The sequence below is a fragment of the Berghia stephanieae genome, chromosome 9 (genome assembly GCF_034508935.2).
Source record: "Berghia stephanieae isolate SIO BIC M18660-M18661 chromosome 9, UCSD_Bste_1.3, whole genome shotgun sequence".
Taxonomy (NCBI): Eukaryota; Metazoa; Mollusca; class Gastropoda; order Nudibranchia; family Aeolidiidae; genus Berghia; species Berghia stephanieae.
In genome coordinates, this window is record NC_088368.1 from 18,163,773 (window position 1) to 18,188,661 (window position 24,889).

Sequence of the window (24,889 nt, forward strand, 5' to 3'; positions counted from 1 at the left end):
TATTACCTCCCACTTCTCTCAGACCAGGCATGTAGATTGACAATTTGATTGATTTTATTTGATTACCTCCCTTTTTTCTCAGACCAGGGACCACTTGGGATCTCAGTTGGCAGAGAAGAAGGGAGAAGTGGCTGATTTAACCCAACAGTTACGTCTCAACAGGTGAGGGTGTGAACGATGCGTATATTAAAACAGAATTGTTTTCTTCAGTGATAAGAGAATTAGTCCTTGAGTTTTTCCTCAGTATTAACTCACTCAATCCTAGAGATTTTGCTACTTTTCAAAATTGGAAAAAATTGTATTAAAAATTTAGCATGTACATAGATAGTTTTATTCAACTATCATTAACATGTAAAAACTAAAAACATTAACTTTGATACTTCGCCTATAATTTGTTTCATAAAAATGTAATAAATAGGCATGGGGTCAAAGTAACCTGAGTCAACTACGGATATAGTCGGTGTCAGGGTTGAGTGAGTTAACTCTCTCCTTACCTGCCATTTTCAAGATTTTCCCCAAAACTTCACACCCAACTAACACAAAAATATGTTTTTATCACTCAAACATAATAGCAGTAAGTTCTTGTGAGACATAATTTCTTTAGCAAAACATGCTCTACAACACACTGTTCATTTTCTTTAAATTTTTATGATGTACAAGAGAGATTTGAATAAGAAAAATGTTGGTTGTGTCGTAACGAATGTGACGATTTTCATATAGTTGGTAAGGACAGGGTTAAAGACAAGTGGACTCCCCCATAATATGTAAAAATTAACCTCATATGTTCACTTTCTTTCTCTTTTTTAAAAATGTCCAAGCCAAGTTTTGCTCAATACAGAATATCAGTGGGTTTTTTCATTAGACCTATAATGTAAAAAAAAAAAAGTTAAAAATTAGTGTTATTTATATGTAAGAGTAATACTGGTGTCCAAATTACTTTTTGAGTACTTTTTCATAATGCTGGATAGTCACTTTGTCCTTAAAACAGACCATTTGTCTCATCAGGTGGAAAATTTGTTCGGTGCTTTTAAATGTGAATTTACAGCTGTATATAATAATAATAATAATATAAAAAAAAAAAATAAAAAAATAAAATAATAATAATAATAATAATAATAATAATAATAATAATAATAATAATAATAATAATAATAATAATAATAATAATAATAATAATAATAATAATAAATTATACCATATTTATTGAACGATCTTCCATATCACAAGGAAGTGCTCAGAGCGCTTTACAGGGACATCAACAATTCAATTTGGATAATAACAAAATCTTAAGATGCTTTTTAAACATATCTTGCGATGAAGAATGCCATATTTCTTTTGGAAGTTTGTTCCAGAGGGTTGGGATGTTTCTAGAAAATGATCATCCTTCATGTGACACATAAGAACTCTTTCCTCGAGTGACAAGCAGTTTTCCATTGGAAATATACAGGGTTTACTACTTAAATGAAATCAAAATCAAAATGACATTTTCATATTTTATCATAAGTGTTTGAATTGGATTTAGCTGACTCTAAGATGGTTAGTAAAAGTCAGTTCTGTGGGCTTAAGTCATCCTCTAATATTTTTCCTGCCTTAAATTCATAACTCATACCATAAATTTTTAATGAACAATTGCATTTTTAACTTGAAAAATCACCCTCAAATATTCCATGAAAAATATTGTTCTGTGTAAATATATTTGTTTTCATCATATTACAAAGGAAGGATCTTATCCCAACTTTATTCCGTTGTCTATTTATGTTTAGTTTTTCATTCAAGTGGATATCCTCTCTCTCATTGCTCATATTTCTTGAGCAAGAAAATAGCCGCTGTTGCTGCTTTGTGGCTAAAATCAAGAGATCTCTTTTTTTTTTTTTTTCTTTTTTGAGACAAATTTCCCGTTGGTAGGAATAAAAAGAATTTTATTTTACTTTTAATTTTAATCATATTTTAACTGAAATGAAACAAGAGGTAGGAATTCCTGGTGGTTTATCTTTTAATGAGACCCGACACCTGACATCCAAGAGACTCGTAGAAATTTAAAACTGTACAGGTTTTTCCTGACAAAAGAACGAGATTGAATATTATAATGGCATTGAAATTTGCTGCTTTCGTTTAATGGTGTCTCATCACACTTTTTCATTCTTTAAAATCTTAGATTGAAACATCAATGGTACTTTTTATGAAATAGGCACCAAATTATGATAACTGAATTTTTTAATCCCAAAGAAAGAAAAAAAATCAAATAATTTGTTTTTTAAATAAGTAGGTGTCTTGATTGATAGCTCTATTTGTAGAGCACTCTAATCACAGCCAAAGGGACCTGTATCAGTGTTGAATGAAGTTGCCGTCACCAGCGGAAAAGTTATTAGAGAGAGAACGTCATGTTGGTTGTGCGCATGCGTCTCTCGTCCTCGCTGCCGGTGGCGTCGGAAGCGAGGACTAGAGATGCATGCGCACAACCAACATGACGTTCTCTCTCTAATAACTTTTCGCCGGTGACGTCACAGACTATGGGTGACATCCAATTAAGGGACACTACTCTTCCGCTAATCTCATTCCCTTTACAGTAGCACAGACTGCTGTCCATTTCACACTGCAGAAACGGGGATAGTTCCAGCTCCATAAATAATATGACTCCAAAAGAATGCTTAAAAAATGAAGAAGAAAAGTTCATATAAATAAAAAAATAAGCTTCCCTTTATTCATCTCATAGGGGAAATTTTTCTCTAGGGTCTATTCCAAGGGAAAACTGGAATAACCCAGGAATCAGCCGCAGTGCAGCGCCGCAAATTGAGCTAATGGCGAGGTGACTTGCTCAAGGCCACACAGCACAGCGGTGAGTGATCGAACTCTGTACCTTCCGGGTACGAAGCAAAGACCGTACCACTGAGCCACGCTGCCCAATATGTACAATATCATATAGAAAACTTTTTTTCCACATCCATGATACACCTTTCTAACTACTTCTGTTTATGATGAAATGCAGAGAACAAATGCAGAAGCAGCACGATGACCTTGTCCAGACTCGCACATCATTGAGCTGTGCCCAGAGAGATTCAGACAAGTTGAGGAGAGAGTTGGACGACGCTGTGGCCAGTCTGGAGGTATGTCTGTCATGGATGTGGATTGGGAGGTGTTGGGGCTAAGAACAAGCAGGCCTGTAAATCTTCTGTCTATTGTCGGATTTCTGACAGTACGATTTTGCTTTATAAGTGCTAAAAAAAAAAAAAGATAATAGTAAAAATAAAATTCGTAACGTCATAGAACAGAACCAATAAAAAAGAAAATAAGACATCTATTTCGTTCCTCGAAAAAATTAGATTTTATTCCGTTTCAAATGCCGACTTAAAAAAACAAAACAAAAAAACTTTTTATTTGTCGCATCAAAGACAAAACAAAACAAAAGCTATAATATTATCATGTCACCTACACACTCCGCTAGCTGTGGATATATTCACTGCCTGCCTACTGTGCCACAGCCTGCGAGAGAGAGGTCGCGAAGTTCGCGCGAGTCGTCTTCACACACACACACACACCTAGTCAGTAAATAACGCACACACAGAAGTGTGTCGAACCGAACCGGAAGGTTTCTCTCTATTTTGCTACCAACACACATGCATATCTCCGGTTCTTATTTCTCAGTCTCTATATTTTTTTGGTTCCGTCCAAATGTGAAACGGAAATAGATAATGCTAAATAATTATTTTTCTCCGAAATATATATTCTTCTTCGAAAGCTCTTGCACCACCTCCGCTTCTTCTTCTTCTTCTTCTTCTTCTTCTTCTTCTTCTTCTTCTTCTTCTTCTTCTTCTTCTTCTTCTTCTTCTTCTTCTTCTTCTTCTTCTTCTTCTTCTTCTTCTTCTTCTTCTTCTTCTTCTTCTTCTTCTTCTATAAGAATTAATCCAAATAAACGAAAGAATCAGCGTAAACATTTAACACAAACAGGAGCGAAGATACACATCCTTCAAAAGGGTAGGAATTGTTCTCTTCCTTTCATTTTACAACTAACTCAGACCTGGGCCCTCAAATAATTGGGATTAAAAAAAAAAAATTTTTGGTACCATAAAATAAGTAGGGGAAAGTGGCATGATTTGACTAGTCAATTGACATGTCAGTGTCATGTCTGTGTTGTGTCCATATTTTTGTCCTGTTGTGTCTATTTTCGCGTGTTCAGAAAGTTCCGACAATTTTTTCACCAACCATCTACAGGCCTGAACAAGGTATTGATTGAGGGTGAGATGGGTTGGAGAGGTTCCAAGGTTTTGACCCCGCTTCTGGCATTTTTTTGGGGGGGGGGGGTTGTTCTTTAAGCAAGAAAATAGCCCCTGTTGCTGCATTGTGATTAAAATCAGGGATATCTTCTTTTTTTTTGTTTTCTTTTTTTTTGAGACAAATCTGTTGGTAGGAATAATAGGAATTTTATTTTACTTTTTTACTTTTAATTATATTTTGACGGTGATGAAACAAGAGGTAGGAATTACTGGTGGTTTATCTTTGAATTAAGACCCTGAAAACACTTCAAAACTTTTGTTTTTAGTGATTTAAAGGCACTCACAACGAACATGAGTCGTTTAATCACCAGACACTTCCAAATTTTAACAGCCTCTTGATTATTGGTTTTATCAATCTTGCAATATTTCCATCACTGTTAGATTGCCCAGAATCCGCTTCTTTTCTCTGTATGTTTAAATCATTTTGAATGCTTATTATATTCATAGATGAAACCCAGGTTGAAATATTTTGACATTTTTGTTATTTTTCCTTTTTACCCGGCAAAGAAATGGTGTTTCACAAGTGCTGTATATAAATATAAGCATATCATGTTTAACTGTTTCAGCATCATGAATGTGAGATCACTCGTCTCAATGAGGAGAGGAAAATCCTGATGGAGAAAGTGGCTTCCTTGACGTGCCATCTGGAACAAGAGACGGGCATGTTGAAGCAGCAGATGTCAGAGACCAAATGTCGAATGGAGAAAGAGGTTAGTCATTTAAAAAAGGAAAAAAAAATTGTTAAAACTGCTCCAAACTTACATTCTTCAAGGCTGGGAGTCATTGAAAAAAAAAATTGTTAAAACTGCTCCAAACTGACATTCTTCAAGGCTGAGAGTCATTGAAAAAAAAAAATTGTTAAAACTGCTTCAAACTGACATTCTTCAAGGCTGGGAGTCATTGAAAAAGAAAAAATCCGTTAAAACTTACATTCTTCAAGACTGGGAGTCATTGAAAAAAAATATTTGTTAAAACTGCTCCAAACTTACATTCTTCAAGGCTGGGAGTCATTGAAAAAAAAAATGGTTAAAACTGCTCCAAACTTACATTCGTCAAGGCTGGGAGTCATTGAAAAAAAAATGGTTAAAACTGCTCCATACTTACATTCTTCACGGCTGGGAGGTGTGTGCTTTTTATATCAATTCTAACTACACTCAAACTATGTGGGAATTTTAATCTAAAATTTTGATTACATCCTGTACATTAAATTAGATTATTTTAAGAGTGTTAGTTAAAAAAGGATGCATAACAGAAGACTGGTACTGTAAGAGATGGAAACATGGCTCCAAATGGCATGATTGGGGAATAAGTATAACACTGTGAGCATGGTATGTATGTATGTATGTATGTATGTATGTATGTATGTAAGTATGTATGTATGTATGTATGTATGTATGTATGTATGTATGTATGTATGTATGTATGTATGTATGTATGTATGTATTATGTATGTATGTATGTATGTATGTATGTATGTATGTATGTATGTATGTATGTATGTATGTATGTATGTATGTATGTATGTATGTATGTATGTAGTAGTATGTATGTATATGTATGTATGTATGTATGTATGTATGTATGTATGTATGTATGTATGTATGTATGTTGTATGTATGTATGTATGTATGTATGTATGTATGTATGTATGTATGTATGTATGTATGTATGTATGATGTATGTATGTATGTATGTATGTATTATGTATGTATGTATGTATTTGTATGTATGTATGTATGTATGTATGTATGTATGTATGTATGTATGTATGTATGTATGTATGTATGTATGTATGTATGTATGTATGTATGTATGTATGTATGTATGTATGTATGTATGTATGTATGTTGTATGTATGTATGTTATGTATGTATGTATGTATGTATGTATGTATGTATGTATGTATGTATGTTATGTATGTATGTATGTATGTATGTATGTATGTATGTATGTATGTATGTATGTATGTATGTATGTATGTATGTATGTATGTATGTATGTATGTATGTAGTATGTATGTATGTATGTAGTATGTATGTATGTATGTATGTATGTATGTTGATGATGTATGTATGGTATGTTATGTATGTATGTATGTATGTATGTATGTATGTATGTTATGTATGTATGTATGTATGTATGTATGTATGTATGTATGTATGTATGTATGTATGTATGTATGTATGTATGTATGTATGTATGTATGTATGTAAGTATGCTCATTTCTTTTGTATACATGTGTAGAAACAATGTGCTGGCGTGTATGTCTGTGTCTTTTTATAAATGTGCTGATGTTCATACCATGAACCAAACTGAGCATTGTTTACCTCACATGAAATGCCTTTTATTTGGACAATAAAGATTATTATTATTATTATTAATTCCAAAGAAATGTATTATGTAAATGTTCATATTTATTTTATTTTATTAATTTCAATCTTGGTCTTCCTTTTTAAAAAAAAAAAATTTTCTAACAGACAGAGTGTCTACGCAACTACATCAATAAGCTGGAGACCAACAACGCTTCATTGAGTCAAAAGCTGTCCCTTACCCAGCGTCAGATGATGCAGGTAGAGAAGTGTTGCCACCAGAAGCTGGACTCCCTCAACCGCAGCCTGGAGGAACTCACTACAAAACTCAGTGTCAAGGAGGATGAACTCATGTCTGCCAGAGACAACCTCTGTCTCAAGGTTGGTTGGTTGGTTAGTTGGTTTGTTCCTTGGTTGGAATCTTGAATGATGATTGGTCATTTATCCAGATCAACCTACTTGAAATGTTTTAAAAATTCGTAGTTTTCAGAGGGAAGAAATAGAAGTTACTATAAATAACTTTACAAATTAATATTTTACCCTTAACGTAATTATGCCCTTCCAGCATGACATCATAAGATATCGTCACCGAGGCATTCCATGAAGGAATGTAGATAATTCATCAATATCTATATAAGAAAGAATCACAAATTTTTATACTATTATATTTTAATATTAAAAATGTAGATATAACGCATGTCTTGACATAAGTAGAGTTTTCATTCATTTAAAGTCTGTAAATTAGAACTAGAAATTTGAATTATGATGATAAATTGAAATAAAGTAAATAGTCTGAAACTTTTTTTTTCAATACTAGATTTTTACTAACTTACTTATCCAAACCAGCGACCACCTGAGCTCTAGCCCTTCGGTCTTGTGCCATGACGTAGAAGTTAGACGTCTTTTGTAGTTGTTCCAGGTGACTATAAAGTGTGTTACTGATGCTTGGATTTGGTGGGAGGAATGTGCATCTCATACTAGATTTTTTTTAAGTGTTTATTCAGCGTGATCATTGCATTTCCTCCTCACCTGACACCAAATTTTTCTTTATATAAATGTTAAACTTTTTTGTTGTTGTTGTTGTTCAGGACTCTGAGCTTAATCGTGTGAAAAAGAGGTTGTGTGCCGTGGAGAAACCGTGCAAGAAGGAAAATGTGAATTGTTCTAAAAACAACAACAGCAATATGGAGGAAGAAGGCCAGTTTGATGGACTGGATCATTTCCGTCAAGATGATCTGGTCATAGAGTCTGAAAGCTGTATCAAGTGAGTGATTTTAACCATACATCTGTAATGTGTCCTTTAAATTCAGAAAAGTGAGTGTAGCAGGCACTTATGTTGATAATGCGGATATGTGGTCTTGTGGTATGACACTCGCTTTTGGATCGGAAGGTCCTGGTTTCGAGTCTCGCTCGGCGCATAGTTGAGTCCTTGGAAAAGGCTCTTTACTCATATTCTCTCACCGTACTCAGGTATAAAATGAGTACATGGCTGTTAACAGCGTTGTTTCTGTCGGAAAAAAAAATTGTAATATCGCCTAACAGATGTCGTATTTCATTCTACATGTATGCTGTAGCTGTTGGTCAGGGACCCCTTGTAAAGCGCTTCGAGCACATTTAGTGGATATTGTGCTATATAAAAGCTCAAGTTAATAATAACAGAAAATGAAGTGAGTAGAAAAGTGCTGGAAGACCACTCCAAAAGTGGTGGGCGGCATCGACTGCTAAGCATCGCATCTCTCTCACAGCCAGGGAAAGTTGTCGTATCAACAAGGTCGCTGGTTTGAAGCCTCAGTGCTGCGTCATTTTTATTCTATATTTTTTTAGCTTTATATAGCGCAATATCCACTAAACGTGCTCAAAGCGCTTCACAAGGGGTCCTGGTCAACAGCAACATTTAACATGTAGGACGGGACATGACGCCTGTTAACCGATATTACAATTTTTCGGACAAAGACAACGCTGTTAACGGCCAGGTACTTATTTTACACCCGAGTACGGTGAGAGAATGTGAGTTAAGAGCCTTTTCCAAGGACTCAACTATGCGCTGAGCACGAGGCTTGAACCCAGGACCTTCCGATTCGAAAGCGAGTGTCATACGATTAGATCACATAGCTACACTTTTCGACTCAATTCATTTTCTATAACTGTCCTTTACTGAGATGAGTTGTGATGGATGGCCTGACAAAACGTGCCACAAGATTTACAAAGTGAGTTCTACAAATCTACAGATTAACCCTTCATGATGAGTAAATGCCAGTTTTCAAAATATTATTATAACTCTCTTGGTTTCATTATATGAATGGAAAATCAAAGAAACCTGTTGACTTTTCAATCATGTTGAACTGAAGAGAGTTATAGCAAAGTTACAGGTATTTCACTACACCAAGCCTCCATTTTATACAAGTTATGATTTTGCTTTTTTTATTTTTTTTTATTTTGGTTATCTCTGGACAAATGGGGGTCCTGATAGCTCAGTTGGTAGAGCACTCGCTTCACATGCAGAGGGACTGAGATCGATCCCAGGTGCAGTCGAGATTTCTTTCTGACTCCCCTGTCCACCCAGCAGTGAATGGGTAGCTGAGTCTGTAAGACTTGGTGGACAGTACTTTGCGATTGACTAGCATCCTATCCAAAGGATAGCAAGCACTATAGTTTCACGCTATATAAACCAGGATAAACTCCAGCTCCATGGGCCCAATGGCTCTGAAGGACTACTTTTACTACTACATCTGTGGAAAACAGCAAAACATTTGTCAGCTTTTATCAGACCATCTCACACACAATCAGATTTGGCTGGATATTATTATTGTTTGATTCCATTTCATTTCGGTTCTTCTTTAAATTGAAAACGAGATGACTGTGAACATCATCCACATAGAATGTGCTTGGTTAAAAATTATCAATATCACTTTCAATCTAAACGGATAGAGTACTTTTTTGTACACAAAGGGGCGGTAGAAAATCTCTCGGGGTATGTGAGTGTCGCTAAATTTTGTGCGGCTATGTGGTCTTGTGGTATGACACGTGCTTTCGAATTGGAAGTTCTTGGGTTCGAGTCCTGCTCTGAGCAGCGCATAGTTGAGTCCTTGGAAAAGTCTCTCTACTCACATTCTCTCACCGTACTCAGGTGAAAAATGATTACCTAGCTGTTTGCATGTTAAGCATTGTTGTTGGCTAGGGATCCCCCTTGTAAAGCGCTTTGAGCACACTGAGGGGATATTGTGTCATACAAAACCTCATTTTTGGTTGTTTTTTTTTTGTTTTTTTAATAAGTGAAGTGTCAAGTATCTTTTATGGAAGAATTTTCAAATTGGAAGTGTGCTGTAGCCTAGGCCTACCATTGTATCACAACCAGATAAATTTTTCAAGCAATGTTTTGATTATGAAACTCCTGTATTCACAATTCTTTCAATTCATTTTATAAAGGGGAAAAATTGCATATAATCACTAATACTGCCGTTGTTTTTAAAAACACAGTATATGCAATGTTAACCCAATAGCACATGCTGCTGTGTTCTTTAATAAAACGCCAGAATAGGAGTAACAGACAGTCTTGATATGCTTTATCAACTCTTGAATATTTCTCCAGTCTCATAGAGGATGTCAGCAAGAATGTGACCAATAGCAATGCAGGGATGAGGCTATCAGAAGGAGGTAAAAAATTTACTTTTTTATATTTTTTTATTAAATATATATATATATAATATATATATATATATATATATATATATATATATATATATATATATATATATATATATTATATATATATATATGTATATATATATATGTGTGTGTTGCTTATAACCTGTACTAGTACTTGTGCAGGTCTGTGGTGTTGTGGTATAACACTCACCTTTGAACGGTTCGATCCCTGGTTTAAGTTCTACTGTGTGTGTGTGTGTGTCTGTGTGTTTGTGTGTATGGTGTAAAAGTTGATTATTTAGAAAAGGCTATACAGGCCTGTAAATCTTCCGACAATTGCCGGATTTTCCACAGTACGATTTTGCTCGATATTTTCTGTTAAGTGCTGACATTAAAATTTTTAAAAAGTAAAACTAAAGTTTGTAACATCGGAAAACATAACCAACAAAAAAGAAAATAAAAACGTTTTATTTCGTGCCTCAAAAAAAAAGTTTTTATTCCGTTTCAAATGCTGACTTTAAAAAAAAAAAAGAAACTTTTTATTTGTGGCATCAGACAAAACAAACTAGTCAGCCAGGTATATTATCAATCCACCTATACGCTCCACTAGATGTGGATGTATTCACTGCCTACAGTGCCATAGACGAGAGAGAGGGGTGACAGTGTCTTGTCGCTGGTCTTCGAACACACTCATAGTCAGTAATCAACTAACATGCACAGTGTGTATCGGACTGGGCCGGTTCTCTCTATTTTGTTACCAACACACACGCATTTCATTTCTTCAGTTGAGAATTTTCCTCCGTACAGTTTTTTTTTTTTGTTTGTTTCTGTTTTAAATACAACTGGAAAAAAAAAAGAAAAGAAAGAGAAATAAATATGTTTTCTTTCCTTACTACCGACTGTGATTGTTTAAATTGTTCTCTTTTTCCTCCTTCACACACGACCGCACCACCTCCTCTACATATTACATGTTGCTGTTGATCAGGGACTCTTTGTAAAGCACTTTGAGCATGTTTAGTGGATATTGCACTATATAAAAGGTCAATTCTTTTTTTTTTTTGTTGTTGTTTTGATAAACTCAACGTGTGTAAATCTAAACTTCACATTAAACTCTGTTTTTTTTTCAAGAGTGAGAGAAAGTAAGCAGCATATATGAGTTTTGATCATTGATGGGATAGCCCTTTTGTCTTTAACTCTCAAGTTAACCATCATTAAAAATCGAACGAATATGTTTGATTTTCCATTCATGTGAATGAGAGAGTTAATATAGCGTCTAGAGGAGAAAAAAAAGTTTAATATAAATACAAATTAAAACTCATAGAAATGCCAAAAATTCTCTGGTCACAAATATCAACTTGATTTCATGGACACGTCCTTTTGTTCTTCACACCATTATAGATTCTGATGAATCCCAATTGGCCCATCGGTATTCCACGCCGTCAGATACCAGCAGCTCCCGCAACAGTTTTGGGTAAGTTCTAAAATACTAACGAAAGAGTGAAAATGGAGAGGCTTCGTATGGGAACAAAACAGACAATTGGCGTTTTGGGTACAAACCCTTCATCAGCACAACAGTACACAAATAAACCTCTCCATTTTCACTCTTTCGTTAGTATTTTACGATCACCGGCTTCAGGCAGCCCCTACCGTTTTCTACTTTTCTGGGTAGGTTCTATTATTTCTTATTGTTGGTGGAGCATTCGCTTCTTAGGCAAATGGACGAGGTCAGTCCAGAGTGCAGTAGAGATTGTTTTGTGACTGGGGAGTTGGGTCTGTTGTTCGATCTGTGGAAAGTACTTTGTGATAGACGATTGTCCTATCCTGAAGGTAGCAAACAATTGTTATCAAAGTTTAATGCTATAGAAACTGTGATAAATTCCAGCTCCTTGGGCTGTTTCTACTTCTTTTTTTAATGTTCCTAAATAATAACCAGCTTAGCTCTAACATGTTGGTCTTTTGTTACAATGTAAAGATTTGACAACTTCTGTTCTTTTGTTAGATGGCTATATAGAGTATTACAAAAAGGGCACTTGACAGGCAATGTGTACTGAATAAAATAGAAATATGCTTCCATTTTCCCACGTTAGGAAAAATTGAAACATTGTGAGGTTCATCGAATGTTTTGAATCAGTGGAAATTACTAGATGAAATTACTTATTTACTTGATTTATAATTTTTTCCCTGTATTGAAGCTTGGACACCTTGTGGTATGACATTCGGTTTTTGACCTCTAGGTCCCTGGTTCAAGTCCCACTTGAGAAAACTTTTCTCTCATATTCGGCTATATGTGACACTCGCTTTCAGGTCGGAAGGTCGTGGGTTCGAGGCTCGTGCTCGGCACATAGTTGAGTCCTTGGAAAAGGCTCTTTACTCACATTCTCTCACCGTACTCAGGTGTAAAATGAGTACCTGGTCGTTAACAGCATTGTCTCTGTCCGAAAAATTGTAATATCGCCTAACAGGCTTGTGTCCCGTCCTACATGTTAAATGTTGCTGTTGTCCAGGGACCCCTTGTAAAGCTCTTTGAGCATGCTTAGTGGATATTGCGCTATGTAAAAGCTCAATTTTTTTTTTTTTAAGCTCAATCACAACATTCAGATGTAAAGTGGAAACCTGTTTACAGTTGTTATGTTTCATCCGATATGATAAATGTTGCTGCTGGCTTTGAAACCCTTGTAAAGCTCTTTAGTGGATATAACATTATTTTTTTTTTCAATTTCAGAGTGACAGAAGTTCAAGAACGACTCCGCAATAACCAGCTCCGCCAGAAAGAGATCGAGAGACAACTGCAGTCTTTGGAAGAAGTCAGTCAAGATTCAATGTCGATGGAGGAACATCAGAAAGACAAAGAGGAGGAAGAGGATGGTTTATGAAATAATAATAAATGTCTATAAATATCATACAAACGATTAGAACAAAAGTTATGGATCCGAACTTGATATCAAATCCTACCAAAAAAGTTGGAATAGATGCGATATACATACAGGCGGATTGCATGGCATGCAAAGCAAAGTGACAACTTATGTAGATTAGCTTGGAAATTATACATTTTTGGTTGATACAATTTTCAATTAGGAAATTTGAATTTTTGTTGAGAGGAGCAAAGTGACATCAAATAATATAGATAAGCTTGAAAATTACAATTTCTCATTTTTGGTTGATACAATTTTCATTTAGGAAATTTGGATTTTGTGTTGAGAAACTGTACTAATACTTTGTATGATGACTATGGCGAGTCTTATGATGGAAGAAATTAGAATTTGAAAGAAATTCAATCTCTGGCTTAAAGGGTTAATTCTGTCTCAGTGGAGGAAAGCTGATCTCATAATGGGTGTTTTATTTTGAAATATTTTTGTATTCTGACATCACACAAGAGACTTTAAAAAATAATAATTGAAGCTGAAAAAACGAACAAAAAGACATTTTAAAAAAATCAATATTAAGCTGTATGGTTGAATCTGAATGTGGAAAGCTTTTGTGAAATCTGTTTCTCTCTTTTTCATATTTTTTTTGGGGGAAAAAAGTCATCCGCTTACATCTGCAAGAGAAAACATAAAAGTAATTTATTGGTGAAGAATTGTACAATAACTAAACGAAGTAAAGGTGATAAATTACAAAGAGACCAAAGAAAGAAAAAAAAAATTATCTAAAGCAGTGTAAATTGAAATAATTCCGTCCAAATATGAAATATTTTGTTTATATATGAAAATATGTTTCTTTTTTATTTCGTTTTAAACATGTTACTTTATAAAAGAACCCCCCCCCCTCCCCAACCACACACACACAAAATACAGAAGAAGAAAAAAAGATTTTTTTTAAAAACCGAACCAAAGAAATGTAAATATATTCTTATTGACATGATTAAATCATCACTTATTTCTCTCCAACTCACTCAGTGGCATTAAATCGTCCCCACTCTCAGGGAGCCTCTGTGGTGTAATGGTAGCACATTTGATCAGTAATCAGGCGGTCTGAGGTTCGATCCCCAGTTGAGACGGTTGATTTTTTGGGATGTTTTTTTTTTCTTGCATTTTTTATGTCATGTTTTGTCCGACTCTGTTCTGTTCATACGCATTTTTTCAGATCTTTACAACTGACGTATATATGATTAATAATATGTAAGATTCAGGGAGAAATAGATCATTAGCAATGGCATTTTTATACATGGTATGATCATTATGTTGCCTTCCTTTTTATTGTGTCATAACACATATGATTGCACCTCTTGCTTTGGTAAAACCCTATCATTTTTTAGTAAACGTTGAATAATGCTTTGAACACATTGAATAAAAATTTTATTCAATGATTGTAGAATATTTGGGCCCAATTTATTGGTGTGAGGCATAAGGTGTAAAAGACTGCTGATTGGTGATTATAAATAATCTTTTGGTGTGCATGAATACAAATCCAACGTTTTTTGGGGATTTTTTTTGGATCAAATTGTCATGCAAGGAGATGGAGAAAGATACAAATTATGGTGAATAGAAATACAACTACCCACCGTACAATTGGTCACTAAATATCTAATAATCTTACTTGGAGGGGTGGAATAAACGTATTCTTTCATTTCTTTGTATTTATTAAACTCGTTATATTTTTATCCTGCAATAAAACATACTCGCAATCTTGTAGTGTTATTGGACATGATAAAAATAATTTGTTTAATAAATACAAAGAAATGAAAGAATCGGTTATTAGTCCTAATCTTAGTGTAATTGTTTTTAAGTTTACTCCTCTTTTCTTTGTTTTAAACATTTTTTTTGTTAACTTTTCGCTTTTGTTTTGTTTTCATTTATTTGGTTTTTCTTTTTCTTCCATTTTATCTATTTTTAAAAACTTGTCTTCTCATGTCCTTTTAAAAACAGATAATGTAATATATAAATGAAACATTATTTGTTTGCTCAACATTGGTGCTTCTTGCAGAAACTTTGATCATGATAATGATGCTTTTTCAATGAGTAAAAATTGTCTTTCTATATTATTTATGTGGTAGCTCTGGACACAACCTTGTTTAATATAAAAATATGTCTCTGGCTTAGTCAGTGAAATAATAATAATAATTGTGCGTTGACAAACTCAGTCGCAATGCTTTTATCACGTTGGAATTCCTGATTTTCTTTCATAAATAATAACGTGAAGTTGAATGTAGCTTCAATTTAATTACAAAAACAGATCAAATGAACGTTTCGGGTTTCCCCTTTATCAACAAAACAGGATGAATGAAACACCACAGATGAATGAGATGGTGTGGTAGTGGCGTAGTTAAGATGAAAGAAAGATGATTCATCTTAACTACGCCAATACCACATCATCTCATTCATCTAGTTTGCCGCCACGATTAAAAATTTTTCTATCGAAACAGAGCTCAAAAATATGAATGCTATATATCTCAATGGGATGATACAATATAAATGTGATTTACCTACAGGGGAGAAGAGGAAGATAGAATGAACTATGGCAAGACAACAATATCAAAGAGTGGACAGGCCTGAATCTCAATGGCCTACTGGAAAAGGCCAGAGACTGTGACAAATGGCGTAAGGTTGTGGAAGTCTGCATCCCGCATGTTCCCTTCCCCCCCCCCCCCCCTACAATCAACTGGTCATGGGACTGAGCATACCTGCTGCCAACCCTTCCGCTTTTGGCGGAATCATTCCTATTTTCACTCTTCCTTTTCTACCATTTCGGCATTGTCTCTCAAATTCCGATTTTCCAAAATAATAATGATGATGATGTAAGAATAAAAAGAGGAGGAGTGTGGAAGGGGGTTAAAAAGGTGAATTAAAAACAAAAATATTGCCAAAAGGGAATTAAGTAGGAAAATTAATTGTACTTCTTTCCCCCTTCCCCAATCCATTACCTAATACATTTGATATGTAGTTTTGCCAGCTGTGTCAGAATACTGTATTTATGTGATTGGTGGCAAAGTTGGTGGTCATTTCGATACAGAATTATCCATTGTTAAAAAATTCCTATTTTTTGTCTCAAATTCCTATTTTCTGTCCAGTTTTGGAATATGAAGGGTTGGCAGGTCTGGATTGAGTGAGTGAGTGAAAGACATTTTCAAACCCGCATCTTCCAAGTAGTCTTAAATTTGAGCCATTTTGTCAAGTTTAGGGTCATGGATATTTGAAATAGATATTTTCTGGTCAAAATAAAGGGGGGGGGGGGGGGGGGGAATGTTTAAAATTATTTTGTCAGTGTGTGGTCAAGTAGTGTTAGATTTGATCACGAATGAAATATTTTGCTCTTCAATAAGAGTGAGGTCATCTCAAGAGGCATTTTGTTGTTTGTCATCTGCTGATGCTTTGTCCCACTTTTGTTCTTGCCAACCAATCAAAATGCTGTAAATTTTAATTAAAAAATTCCAAAAGTGCCTCCAGTTTGGTAAGGTAAAAAAAAGAATATGAAACTGGGTCAAATTACCAGCTACCTATGGAATGTGTCTGAGAACCACTTCATACAATTTGATTATAATATACTCAACCACCTCCTTATAAAACAAACATTGACAGCATTGATCACATAATACATGTATAAATATAACAACATACAAAGAAAAGTCGACATAATATGGTTGAAATTTTCTTGCAGAAAACTCTTTAAAGAGAGATATTATAATATATATATATTTTTAAAAAAAATGTTTAATGAACACCAAAATCCATCATTATTTGATATAAATGTACATCTATTTTAACAACAACCTAAGATCATCAACAAAAAAAAAAAAAGGTCAATTTTGCATTTTTAACTCCATGTCTCAAATAATTTGTTTGCAATACAAAATATATAAATAGATCAACCCTTAAAGGGAAACCTTTACCAAACTAATACTAGTCAATAAATCTTGATTTATCTCCATTTAGTTCTGAATATTGTTATTATTCATTTTATTATTTTTATAGTTTCGATAGGTATTTGTTTTGTTCATTTGATAGTTAAGTTTAGAGAGACTAAAAAGGAGAAACGAAACTGTAAATAAATGCTATTATGCTATATCAGTGCTGGTGGTTTTCCTCGGATCCGCGGAAATCCGCGATTTTTGAGACAGAGGAGTAATTTCCTCCTTTGAAAAATGACATTTTCCTCAATCAAATTTTCTGGCTTTGAGAGATTTGATGTGTGGCGGAACAAACTTGTGCAGCTTCCACACTATCCAGAAGATAGCTAGAGTAGTTTATTGTCTCAATGGCTCTAAAAGTGGGGGGTTGGTGAAGTAAACATGTGGCGTAAATAAAACCATTCAAAATTTTCCTCCTTTTTCCCTTGTTGTCACCATCAGCACTGCTATATTATGTTCCAATCCATGTACACGATCTAAACGCAACTATCTGTGATAGAATACTGCCATACTCCGAAAAAGAAAGACGTTTTTTAAAAGATTTTGGCCAGAAAACTCATCCTTCAAATATCGATCGATTAAAATGACACTGACACTCATCTTGGCAAAAACTCTCAAACCTGGGACTTTGCAAAGTCCCAGGTTTGAGGGTTTTGGCTAAGATGAGGGTCATTTTAATCGACCGATATTTAAATTTAAAGGATGAGTTTTGTGGCCAAAATTTTCAATAGACGATTTTATTTTCAAAGTATGGCAGAATAATTAGATAACAAATGACTTGATATAATTTATAATCCTATTGTGTAGAGACCGTGATTGTAATATTACACTGTATAGGGAATGAGATTAGCGGAAGAGTAGCGTCCCTTGATTGTACGTCACCCATAGTCTGTGACGTCACCGGCGGAAAAGTTATTAGAGAACGTCATGTTGGTTGTGCGCATGCGTCTCTCGTCCTCGCGGAAGTCCGCGAGGACGAGAGACGCATGCGCACAACCAACATGACGTTCTCTCTCTAATAACTTTTCCGCCGGTGACGTCACAGACTATGGGTGACGTACAATCAAGGGACGCTACTCTTCCACTAATCTCATTCCCTATAGTAACACGTGGGTCAAGATTATTATAATTCTTTGCCAACAATAGCATTCCTGTATATAGATATATATAATATTATTATTATTATCATTTTGTATTAACAAATAAATTGAAAAGCTCATAGAAATTCAATCAAGTTTGCGTTCCCCCTTTTTTTTTCAGGTGAGCGGGAGGGAAGATATTTTAGTTTGTTTTGTTTTCTTTTCTTTAATTGTCTGTTTCTTTTTTTTTTTCCTTTTTTTTCGGTTTTATTTTCATCTGCTTCTATGTTTTTGTTTTATTCATTTTTTTTTATTTTTTAAAAAAAGCAGATTTGTTTTGTTCTTAATTCTTCTTTTTAAATATATATATATATATATATATATATATATATATATATATATATATATATATATATATATATATATATATATATATATATATATATATATATATATATATATATATAAAACAATGCAACTTTGCTGAGACTGTTTGATTTTTTAAAAAATATTTTTTTGATTTTTTTTTTTTTTTTTGTATTTTTAAATTTTAATTTTTAATCTTTGTATTTTTAGTATTTTAAAATTTTATTTTTTTATCTTTTTATTTATTTATGAATGTATTTATTTATTTATTTTTGTATCCAAACAATGTGATAACCCTTACGTTGGGTTAATTTCGGACCAAAGGAGGTAACCAATACACGGTCACATATTATATAAGGCCACACTATATAATTGGTGACCTCCCTTTTAGAACTTTTCTCTTTCTCATCATCCTTCCTCTTCTTCTACTTCTTCTCCTGGGACAAGAACACAATTCAATATACAAAGTCATTGTGATGAAAATCAAAAGCCTCATGGAACAGCAATATAATCCGATTTTGAAAAAACATTTTTTGCAGTTCTAAACGGACAAGTGACAATAGGATTCAATAGTCTGATTGATTTATTAAATTTGTTTTCCTAAACAAGGCAACATTCCGCTGATATCAACATTATTTTGACCCCTAAATTCTTGTGGGCGATAGTCAACTTCATCTCGGGGCCTGGAGGTTTTGCTTTCTTTCAAGGCTGTCTTTGTCATTTTGCACACGGCTCTCTGTCTTAGTCAGTGACACTCTTTGGCTTTTGAACAGGGTCAGGGTTACATTCTATTGGATTAGAGAAAAAGACAAACAAAACAAGCTTGTTTTCATTGAAGATGAGTATGGCCGACGTGCACTTATTTGCAGGTCTGATAACCCAATTCATTATGGGCATATTGTTGTAATGGAAATCTTCCAAAAAAAAAAAAAATGACGCAAAATCTTGTCTCTTACAACAATGTTAAACTAGGCCCATAAGCGGGTTCGGATGTCAGACCTGCATATATCATGTATACCTCATTTATGACCGTTCTGTTTACATTCTGACAAGGAATTCACAATATTTTTTTGTATTTTAAAAAAATGAATCTTATTGTTTTAAGGGTTTGTTTTGGTATCTTTACAAATATATTTATTCATTTATTATTGTAACCAAAATTACAATTTATTATTAACCAATCAGACAGTTTATTTTCACTTCGTGTAAATTTGGACCAAGGGAGGTAACCAATACAATTATATGAGGACATACTATATAATTGGTTATCCCCCTTATACAACTTTTCCTGAGTGTCTTCTCCTCAAATTCAAATACAACAAGGTGATTATGATAATAGTTCTGCATCGATAAAAGTCTGGTTAATACAGTCTAGTGAGAATTACTCATATACATGGAAGGCAAAAAAAAAAAAAAAAAAAACAATAACAAAGACCTGAGTGACGTCAACTTCGTTCTATCTACAAGTTAAAGATGGTTACGCATCAACCCACAAAGCTGTCTGCAACCTTAAAACTCTTTTAATCTGATAGAAAGAATCTAGTGAAAACTAATCACACGACTGGCGGTCTGAAAACATTAATAAAGAGCGAAGAGCGCGGCGATGTGGTCTTGACGTATGACACTCGCTTTCGGATCGGAAGGTCCTGGGTTCGAGCCTCGCTCGGCGCATAGTTGACTCCTTGGAGAAGACCCTTTACTCACATTCTCGCACCGTACTCATGTGTAAAATGAATACCTGGCCTCTCCGATGGATCATATGACCTTGTCGCGGTCGGAGGGCTTGCGTGTCTCGATGATCGTAAGTGAGAGGCCAGACCAAGAATGATCTACAACGGTCAGCATCGTCAACAAGGAAGGAAGAAGGGAGGAAATCAACCGTCGAGTTCAGCTTCCCCTAGTCCACACCCTTGGGTGTGGGTGTTGTCCACGACGTGGGGGAGGGGTGAAAAGGGACTGACTCTCTACAGGACATCCTCCCGGATTCCCAACTTAGACCATCTGACCACGGGTAGATGGAGCTCGTCATCGGGGGATCGACATCCATCTGAGAGAAGGACACTCTGAGCAAAAACCTGGACAGATGGAGTTCGTAAACGGGGGACCGCAATCCATCTAAGAGAAGGACACTCCGAACAAAAACCCGGACAGATCGAGTTCGTTAACAGGGGACCGCAATCGATCTAGGAGAAGGACACTCTGAAGCAAAACCGCCACTGCCTTGTGGACAGACCTTGGATGGTCAAAGGCTAAGGAAGCAAATCCTGAAAAACAGCACGCCGAAGACAGAGCAGCGGGGCCGGAAGGCGCAAATATCACAGGAAACTGGAAACTGCCACTGCATGCTTAAATCCCAATATGACACGTCACAATAATCAAATCCGATGTGGTGCGAAGCCCGTGGAATCCCGCCGGACGGGCCTAGTGCCGGGCCTCAATGGCCCACCCAAGCGATCTGGTGGTACCTTGACTTTATCTTGCGGAACCAGGGGAGGAGGATCAAGGTTACATGCGACTGGAACACCAAACACAATTAAAATCCTCCAATGGAATGCTGAGGGCGTTGCGAAGAAGAAAATAGCCCTTGAAAAGAGACTGAAAGAGCAGGACATCAAAATTGCCTGCATTCAAGAAACTCACCTCACGGACAACATGAGATTTGCCATCAGAGGGTACCAGGTAATAAGGCATGATAGAAAGGATCACAAAGGAGGCGTGATGACATTAGTAAAAAACGACTACCCCACCGCAGGCATAAAAATTGATACACAAGAGCAATCAGAAATACAGCAAATTAAAGTATATATCGGAAAGAAAGAACTCCTGATTTTTAACTGCTATTGCCCACCAAACAAAGAGCTTCATTTAGACAAGATAAAAATCCAGGAAGAAAGATGTCTGGTACTAGGGGACTTTAACAGTCACTCTCAAAGCTGGGGATATGGAGATATGGACAAACGTGGTGAAACAGTTGAAAACTGGCAAATTGAAACAAAACTTCAACTATTGTATGATGATGAAGATGAGGACACATATTTCTCAAGAGCGTGGAAAACCACATCTACCCCAGATCTTACGTTTGTCACAGATGATATGGCAAAGACGATAAATAGAACAGTACAGCCCCAATTGGGTGGTAGCGACCATAGGCCAATCATCACAAACCTCTATCATCAAAATGAAAACAAAACACAAACTATCCCAAGATGGAACTACAAAAGAGCAAAATGGGAAAGCTTTGAACAACTTACAGACAGCCACTGCAAAAACATAAACTGTAAAACCAAGAATGTCAACAAAAGTGCAAAAGAACTGACAAAGGCCATCCTAAAAGCAGCAAAAGAAAGTATCCCAAGGGGAGCAAGAAAAAATTATATACCACTCTGGACAGACGATCTTAATCAGTTAAGTAATGAAGTATCGGAAACAAGAGAAAAGGCTGAAGCAGACCCCTGTGATGACAATATTGCAGCATATAAAGAGGCAGAAGCTACCTTTAAAAAAGAAATGGCAACGACATCCAAAATGGCATGGAAAGAAAAAACGCATAGCCTTAACTTCGAAAAAGATGGAAATAAACTTTGGAAACTTACAAAAGCCCTAAATAGAGAACCGAATCACTACGCCCCTCCCGCTTTGGAAAAAGAAGGAGAACTTGTCAGTCCACAACAAGCTGCAGACCTATTCATGGAGCAGTTCAAAAAAATTAGTGACAACACAATAGAAAAAGAACTGAAGGAAAGGGTTAGAAAAGAATGCAGAAAACAAAAAAAGGAACTCAAGGAAGCCATAGATGAAGTAATGGCAAAGAAGCTAACTATGGAAGAACTAGAAAGCTCTCTCAAAGTGTTAAAAACAAAGAAATCGCCAGGCCCAGACGAAGTAACAAATGAGATGCTTATCCATCTTGGAAAGACAGCGAAAAAGAAACTATTACAACTCTACAACAGCACTTGGAAAACTGGTAAAATACCAGATATATGGAAAAAGGCTTTTATTGTCCCAATTAAGAAAGAAGGAAAACAAGCAAATGAAGCCGCAAATTACCGACCTATAAGTCTTACAAGCTGCATGTGCAAGCTGATAGAAAGAATTATCAACTCCAGACTGATGTGGTATCTTGAAAACTATAATGTGCTTATAAATGAACAAGCTGGTTTCAGAAGACACAGTAGTACTGAAAATCAAGTAACCTACATATCCCAAGAAATAGAAGACTCGTTTCAGGATGGAAAGAAACAAATTGTGGTATGGGTGGACTTTGAAAAAGCATTCGACAAAGTGTGGAAAAAAGGTCTGGTATATAAACTACAAAAATCAAAAGTATCCCATAACATGCTCAACTGGATACAAAACTACCTAAAAACAAGAAAGGCAAGAGTAACAACACAAGGTCACAAAAGTAGAGAAGCAAAACTAAAACATGGAGTCCCACAAGGTGGAGTACTATCACCTACACTATTTCTTCTCTATGTAAATGATATAAGAGAAACACTATGTCGAGGAGTGAAAATGTCGATGTACGCAGATGACCTAGCTCTGATTAGCTCTGACCAAAATTTAATCAAGGCACAACACAGGATGCAAATCACACTGGATAATATCAAAGAATGGACTGACAACTGGGCGATGAAAATAAATGCCGTGAAGACAAAGTTCACAATATTTAGCCTCTCCCCAAAAGACGAAAAAGCAAAGCTACGTATTGAAGACCATGAATTAGAAAAAGACGACGCACCAAAATACCTAGGAGTCCATTTTGACCCAAGACTAACATGGAAAAATCAAATCAGCAACAGTCAGAAAGTTGGGGTAAAGCGAACACAACTCTTGAAAAAACTAGCTGGAACAACTTGGGGAGCTAGCTCCGATATACTGAAACAAACTTACACAGGATATGTGAGACCAGGGCTAGAATACGGGATATCTGCATGGGGAAACTGCTCCAAAACTCAAATGGAAAAACTGGACAAAGTGCAAAACAGCAACATGAGGATAATAAGTGGAGGAATGAAATCGACACCGATTCATGCAATGGAAACCATAACAGGACTTACATCTCTATCAGAAAGAAGGGAATCAAAAATTTTGAAACAATACACAGACGTGAAAACAATGACAGATCAGCCTCTTCACGCTAGAGCGCAACAAAAGAAAACTAGGCGGCTGAAAAGATCCCACTTTATTGAAAGAGCCCAGCAAATTGAAAAAGATCACGAACTTGACGGAATAATGACCCAAAAATGCAAAGCAAATATCAGAGTACCAATTTGGAAAAGGCAAAATCACTTGAAAATCAAGACTTCCGTTGGTGACATTTCAACAAAACAAAAACACGGCGAAGAAATCAAGAAGTCTGTACAGAAGTGCATAGATCAAAACTACCCTGAAAAAAAATGGACAAGAATCTATACAGATGGTTCATGCAATAAAGAACACACATGCGGGGGCCTGGGAGTGCACATCGAGTACACAAATGGTCAACAAAAGGAGATCAGCAAACCGACTGGTACTCGCACTTCAATCTACAAGTCAGAGGCAGATGCAATCCATGAAGCTGTTAAGCAAATCCTCTCAGAAAATGAAAAACCAAGACACATAGTGATTTTAACAGATGCTAAGAAAATTCTGGAGGATATAATGATGTCCTTTGCGGATGATATAGACGCCTTGGTGGAAGACCTCATGAAGCTAAGCAAGTTTACCAACATGGTACTGCAGTGGATTCCAGGACACTGTGGGATACTTGGAAATCAGATCGCTGACCAACTGGCAAAGGCAGGCAGTCGCATGCAGCAACCCTCCCCAATGTACTCAACAGGAGAAATTAACAAAATGGCCAAATTTATCCAGTCTCAGAGATGGAGAGAGAAGCACCCAGAATACAACATGAATGACCCAATCAAGGTGCTCGACAGAAAGGAACAGGTCATCATCTTCAGACTGAGAACTGGGCACAACCAGTTAAAGGAACATATGTGGAGGATGTCCAGAGCAGGTGCCTCTGGACAATGTGACTGCGGACTTGAAAATGAAAATGGACATCATGTCCTAATGGAATGTCCAAAGTACAACAAGTTGAGAAGGAACTTCTGGCCTGACCCAACCCCATACTCAAAGAAGCTGTACGGAAGTGAGGACGACCTCAGGACCACTGTGGGCTTCATTCACCAGACCGGACTGACCATGTGACGTGACGGGAACGAAGAAGAAGAAGAAGAATACCTGGCCGTTAACAGCATTGGCTCTGTCGGAAAAAAATTGTATTATCGCCTAACAGGCGTCATGTCATGTCTCGTTCTTTATGTTACGTGTTGCTGTTGGTCAGGGAGGATTTGTAAAGCGCTTTGAGCACGTTTAGTGGATATTGCGCTA

At 35.8% G+C, this 24,889-nt stretch overlaps 1 protein-coding gene across 1 annotated transcript in view; it reads left to right on the forward strand.

Annotated features, from left to right (window-relative positions):
• The window catches only part of LOC144979808 (uncharacterized), a 56,355-nt gene extending 42,421 nt beyond the window's left edge, over nt 1-13,934 (forward strand). Inside the window, exons 25-32 of the mRNA XM_078926936.1 lie at nt 83-162; nt 2,987-3,104; nt 4,838-4,981; nt 6,749-6,961; nt 7,669-7,844; nt 10,170-10,234; nt 11,624-11,696; nt 12,948-13,934. Of these exons, the coding sequence (XP_078783062.1) occupies nt 83-162; nt 2,987-3,104; nt 4,838-4,981; nt 6,749-6,961; nt 7,669-7,844; nt 10,170-10,234; nt 11,624-11,696; nt 12,948-13,098 (1,020 nt within the window). The 3' untranslated portion in view covers nt 13,099-13,934. The remainder of the gene's footprint in view (nt 1-82; nt 163-2,986; nt 3,105-4,837; nt 4,982-6,748; nt 6,962-7,668; nt 7,845-10,169; nt 10,235-11,623; nt 11,697-12,947) is intronic.
• Nucleotides 13,935-24,889: the final 10,955 nt, after the last annotated feature.